At 36.0% G+C, this 6,345-nt stretch overlaps 1 protein-coding gene across 1 annotated transcript; it reads left to right on the top strand.

The window, feature by feature from the left end:
- Positions 1-4,519: 4,519 nt before the first annotated feature.
- On the top strand, positions 4,520-5,452 carry LOC113246443 (olfactory receptor 4C11). Its single transcript, XM_026487052.3, has one exon. The coding sequence runs from the start codon at positions 4,520-4,522 to the stop codon at positions 5,450-5,452; it is 933 nt and encodes a 310-aa protein (XP_026342837.3).
- The last annotated feature ends 893 nt before the right edge of the window (positions 5,453-6,345 follow it).

Below are 6,345 nucleotides of genomic sequence, written 5' to 3'. Positions count from 1 at the left end.
TTTATTACAAGTATGATTAACATAAGGCATGTTATTACTTTCAGGTGTGTAAAATAATGATTCAACAATTCTATAGCTTGCTCAGTGCCCATTACAATAATTCTGCTCAACTTTTCTTGCGTTTGATGAACTTGACAGTTTTGAGGAGAACTAGTCAGACATTTTATATAAAAACCTTCATTTGGGGTTTGTTTGATATTTTACTCAAGATTAGATGGGGGTTATGGTTTATTGGGAGAAAGGTCACAGAGGCAAAGTGCCATTTGCATCACGTCATGCCAGTGGGTGCACGATTTCAGTGTGAGTCATCACCATTGATGTCAACCTTGATCACCTGGTTGAGGTAGTGTTTCCCACATTTCTCCTCTGTAAGTTTACTTCCCCGCATCCCACTCCACAGTGAACCTTTTGGAAGGAACTCACTTGTGTACAGCCCACAAATAAGAGATTGAGAGTTATCCTATAACCATTTGAGAGCAGAGTACCTACCATATCATTAGGGATTCTTCTCTTATGGGAGATTTGTCTATTTTCCCTGTTGATTATTTACTTATTTAAATGTTTAATATTATGAACTTGTGAATTATTTAAACTAAGAGTTCTATTTCAATTCAGTGTCATTTATTTGTTCCCCAATTTCTTTCCAGCTTTTGTCACCAGGGCCTCTTTCCATTGGCTCTTGTGTCCCTTTGGTATATTCTTATCACAGTGTGAGTGTTTGTGGGGGGGGGGGCATTCCCCTACCTTCTATCACTACAAGATGCTGTAGTTCATCTTGTATATTCCCTGCCCCAGACCTAGAATCAGCCGTCTATTTAAGAAGTTCTTATTCATTTTCTTAGGTAATGATATCAAGAACCATGTCCTGGCCAATAGATAACTAGATAATCACTGTTTTTTGTTTTTTCTCTAGCCAAAAGACATCCTTTATGGCCCAAATAAACATCTTTAATTGCAAGAAGAGATCACCCTTCCCCCATAACCTATTAATACATGTTGCGGATTAAATTCTTTATTACTTCTAGCTCAGGCTTCTTGATTAAAAGGGAAATTAAAGGCTTCTTAATTAACTTCAGGGAATGACCTTCCCCAGACTCCTATACTTTGCATCATTCATGTTTAAATATTCCTGCAGGAAAGGCAAAAGAGAAGCATTTCCCAGTCAACAGGCCATGTGAGAGTTGATTTCAGAAAGTGTAGGATGAATCCAAGACCAGCTTTGTCTTCTGGCCTGCAGGCGAGAACCTGAGCCTCAGTGACATCAAAAGAGATCACACAGAATTTTAGAAACATTTTTTCTTTGTATTCTCATTTAAGAAAAGAGTGGCCAAATTACCTTGAGAAGAAGAGAGGACAACTGAACATCCTAACCTTTGCATAAACTCTTATCAAAGTTGCTAAGCTTTGTCTTAGGGATTAACATACCTGTATATATTATTCACAGAAAATTAATCTGATCAATGCCACAGTGTGCATCTAACACAGAAAAGGCATTTGTGGAAGGATAGAAAGTTTAGGGAATTTTCTAAACATAGTTTACAATCGAACCTGAGAAGACAGAATAATAGAAATGCACAGCAGTTCCTGGTGGACAGGTAAGCAAATAGAAATCATATCTATTTCAGTGTCCCAGGATATGCTCCATGGAGATGATGATTTTACTTTGGCTGCAGTAGGCTTCCCTTTTCAGTGGTAACTGAGTATTGAATGGGACTGAAAACTATTGGATTGTATCAATAGGGAATTCTGTTAATTCTTTCATTCACTTTATGAATACTTATTAATAAATATGTACTTTTTTCTAGATGTTAAATTTAGCAGTAAACAGATAAAAATTGCCTTTTTTATGTTGCTTCCTTTGAATGTAAGCCTCTCATATCTATTATTATGTGAACTATACAAATGTCTCAGTCTATATCTCTATGACATAGATAGACCAATAGGTCTGGATGGATAGATAGATAATGATGGATGATTGATAGATGAAAGATAGATACAGCATAGACTGATAGGTAGATGGACGAATAGATATATAGACAGATATCTTTTTATAATACATAGCTGTTAGAAATCACAGAGAGGCTTTCATTCCTGTTTGCTGAAGAGTTGGACAAAGAGCATATTTGGTGAACTCCTAAGAATGCAAGGGGATTGTAGTGAACGGCAGTGTGGTTGGGGCATGATGTGGTAATGGGCCTTGAGTCCAGAGCTGCCTCTATAAGTAACTCACCCTCTTACTCAGACATTTAAATTTTACTCTGGCCCTGGGAATCTTGTTGTTTCTGTAGCCTATGTCAGAAGACAATTGTTATCATCCAGGAATATGCCAATGCTATTAACAAACCATCTAGTAAGAGAAGGTTTTAAAAGCTTTATTTTTAATGCAGCATCATTATGACATATTTGCAACTACCAAAGGGAATGTTTTAAAAGGTAAGTCATCCGCCTAACTTTGACTCCAAGAATGCAATTTCCCCACCCTGAGGACACAAATATTCTGCTATCTCTGTAGTCTCTTAAATGCAACTAATAGATATGAGTCCTTGTGTGTGTGTGATATAGATTATTCTCCAGTTAATGAAAATATTACCATTCTCCCATCCTCAGCATACGGTTCTGAACTCTATCACTTTTCAACATATTTTAGAAACCATTGCATATATATCCACTTCCTTTTTACTGATGATTGCATAAAATACCATCCCTGATTCATTTAGCTTCTTTTCTGATGGGCACTGAAGTTGTTTCTTACCTTTAGCCAATATGGAAAAGACTGCCGTGATTGTCCTTGTGCCTGTGAGTGAGATTACTTGCAGCAAATGGAATCACTAGACCTGAGTCTATGTGCCATTGAAGTACCATCAATGCTGAAAATCATTCCCTGAGAGATTGCACCCCCTTAAACTCCTCTTAAAATGTGTTGGATCAATTGTTTCCTAAATCATTTTCATCTGTGTTTGTTAAGATACATATATCAAAAATTAAATTTATTAATCTGATACTTCATAACTGAAGGTATTTTTCTATGAATGAAATTGATAATCTTTTCAAATTATGTTTAATAAGAAAGATTCTTTTGAAGTCAGATTTTTTTTGTCCCATTTTCATTTGTACTGTCTTTCGTTTGTTTGTTTTTAAGATTTTGTCTATTTGTTTAGAGAAAGAGATTCCAAGCAGGGAAAGAGTCAGAGGGAGAGGGAGAGAGAGAATCTTAAGGTGGTTCCATGTCAAGCATGGAGCCCAGCTGTGGACTCAATTACAATTCACTGAGATCATGACCTGAGTGGAAATCAAGAGTGGGACCCTTAACTGACTGAGACACCCAGGCACCCTATTCATTATGTTTTTAAAATTGATCTCTGAAATCCATTTATATTTTAGAAAATTATGCTTCTCTTTGTAATAACATGATGTAAATAAATGCCTTGGCATTTATGGATTTAACTGTGCTACAATTTGGAAAATGTATGTAAATAGGAAGGGAAAGGTTTGTTCCACTGTTTAGTATGAATAAATAAATATTAGTTTTCTTCTTGTTTCTATCTTCTCTAATTGAAGCCGGGGTATGGGGCACTCAAGAATACAAATTCAAAGAATGCTACTGAAAAGCTTCAGCTATGACTTGGAGCTTCCTTAGCTCATTTTCTAAATCCCTGTTACCTAAAATAACATGAAATTTGAAAAAAAAATTTGATTAATAACAATGTTCTCTATTTATCCTTTATTTTAGACTCAGTCGCTCCTTGTGTCTTAAGAAAATATGTGGTAAGACCTATTAAAATATGAAAAAAGTGAAGAATTTAACTTTGGACAACATAGTATAATATAAAAAAGAGTGAGATTTTTTTTTATAGAAGCTGAATTTAAAACTCTAAAAACTAGAAATTATTGTGGGTTAAAGTAACAGGAAATAAACTGTCAAGCTAACAGATTAAAATAAATTCCACAATGGACTGGACCAAAGGACTGAACGTTCACACTAAAATATAGTTTCTTTCTCTCTTGTTCTCTCTCTCTCTTTTAGGTTTCCAATCATGGAAAACACTATCAGAAGTTTCTACATCACTCCTTGAATGTTCAGAATATTTACTAGAAGATACTCCATACCTGAACTACCAGGTTCAAAGTGTGAATGTGCATCATGTAATTCATGCATGAGTTTTCCTCATTTGGCAACATTCTACCCCAAACTAGAGAAAGACATTCACTTCAAAAGGATACCATCCCTGAGGAATCCCCTAAATGAATGTTTATTATGCCTGAAGAATCAGGTACTCTTTTATTATTGATATATTTCACTGTTTCCATAAGCAATCAGGTGAATAGATTGTAAAGAAATATTATGACTTCCACATTACTCAAAAGAAAACAACACGAAAGGTAAGGAATTATACAATGGTAATTGACACGTCAATGATCAATCGTGGATTTGACTCCAAATGGAGTATTCATTTCGTAATATTTTTTTTCCACTGATTAATTATTTCTAACCTGCACTTTCTCCACTTTGCCTGAAAAAATGCAGCAAAATAACAGCGTAACTGAGTTCATATTGTTAGGATTGACCCAAGATCCTATGAGACAGAAAATGGTATTTGTAATCTTCTTAATTTTTTATGTGGGAACTGTGGTAGGGAATTTGCTTATTATTGTGACCATCAAGTCCAGCCGCTCACTAGGGAGCCCCATGTACTTTTTCCTATTTTATTTGTCCCTTTCTGATTCCTGCTTTTCAACGTCCACAGCCCCCAGACTAATTGTGGATGCACTCTCTGCAAAAAAAATCATACCTTACAATGAGTGCATGACTCAAGTCTTTGCCCTACATTTCTTTGGCTGCATGCAGATCTTTGTGCTCATCCTCATGGCTGTGGATCGCTATGTGGCCATCTGTAAGCCCTTACATTACCCAACCATCATGAGAAGGCAGGTCTGCACCATCCTGATTATTCTTGCATGGATAGGGTCTTTTATCCATTCTATAGCCCAGATTATCCTGGCTTTGAGATTGCCTTTCTGTGGACCCAATCTGATTGATCATTACTGCTGTGATTTGCAGCCCTTGCTGAAACTTGCTTGCATGGACACATACGTGATCAACCTACTCTTGGTGACTAACAGTGGGGCCATTTGCTCAAGCAGTTTTGTGATTCTGATGATCTCATATATTGTCATCTTGCATTCCCTGCGAAACCACAGTGGGGAAGGGAGGAAAAAAGCTCTTTCTACTTGCACTTCTCACATCATCGTAGTAATCTTATTCTTTGGTCCATGCATATTCATATATACACGCCCCCCAACCACTTTCCCCATGGACAAGATGGTGGCGGTGTTTTATACTATTGGGACCCCTTTTCTCAACCCACTCATCTACACACTGAGGAATGCAGAAGTGAAAAACGCCATGAGAAAGCTATGGTGTAGCAAAATTACCTCAGAAAGCAAAAGATAAAACGAGGGCTTTGGCTCATTACTTAATCTGTAAAGATATCAAATGTGACAGTGTATATCCTGACTTGTTGCATACACTCTAATATAATGCAGCTGATTTCCTTACTTTTTCTGCACTTCTGTCCTGAAACTAGTAGCTTTTCTCATAATGCCAGCCTGGTTCTTACTTTTCCTGAGAGCTCAATTCTAACATTGAGGATTATGAAATAATCCACACATCTCAGTCTACACTCTGGTTTGATAAAGAGAAAGATGTTTATACAATCACAACTGCTTAGTGAGCATCCAAAAAGAAAGAATAGCCTATTCTCTATGACTTTTAATTCTCTCTACAGCACATTTTAAATAAGGTATCCTGCTTTCTCTTGAGCACATTTACAACAAAGGAACTAACTTTGTGCATCAAGAAATTCTTTTCATTATATCATTAGTTTATCTTTAAAAAGTTCCATGCTAGTGAACCGAAGGCCAAAATATATATTTGTAATTTTTTTCTTAAATAATTGTTCTAATGTTTCCTTTGATTCTTAAGATAACTGAGGCATTATTTATGGAATTTTCTAAATGTAGTGTTACTAAGGCCTCACGATATTCAGCTAATTTTTATGATTGTTAAGAAGGGGCTATAGGAAGAGACTTCTACACACCTAAGAGTGAAGGAAGTAAAATAATTTATGCTGTCAAGAATAAAGAAAAATTTACAATACACCATTGATATAACGCATTTTCTGAGATTGAAGTGTGGAAAGGTAGAACCAACCTTAAAGGAAAAAGTGAATATAATTTCATCTGAAATTGGGTTGTATCACTGGAATAAAAGAAAGCATGAGAGGCATTCTGAAATACTCAGTATGTTTGTATGTAGTGAATGGGGTTAGAGAGAACTTACTTTTG

Source organism: Ursus arctos, unplaced genomic scaffold, assembly GCF_023065955.2.
Source record: "Ursus arctos isolate Adak ecotype North America unplaced genomic scaffold, UrsArc2.0 scaffold_23, whole genome shotgun sequence".
Lineage (NCBI taxonomy): Eukaryota > Metazoa > Chordata > Mammalia > Carnivora > Ursidae > Ursus > Ursus arctos.
The sequence above is the reverse complement of the archived record's forward strand: the minus strand, read 5'-3'. Positions and strand labels throughout refer to the sequence as shown.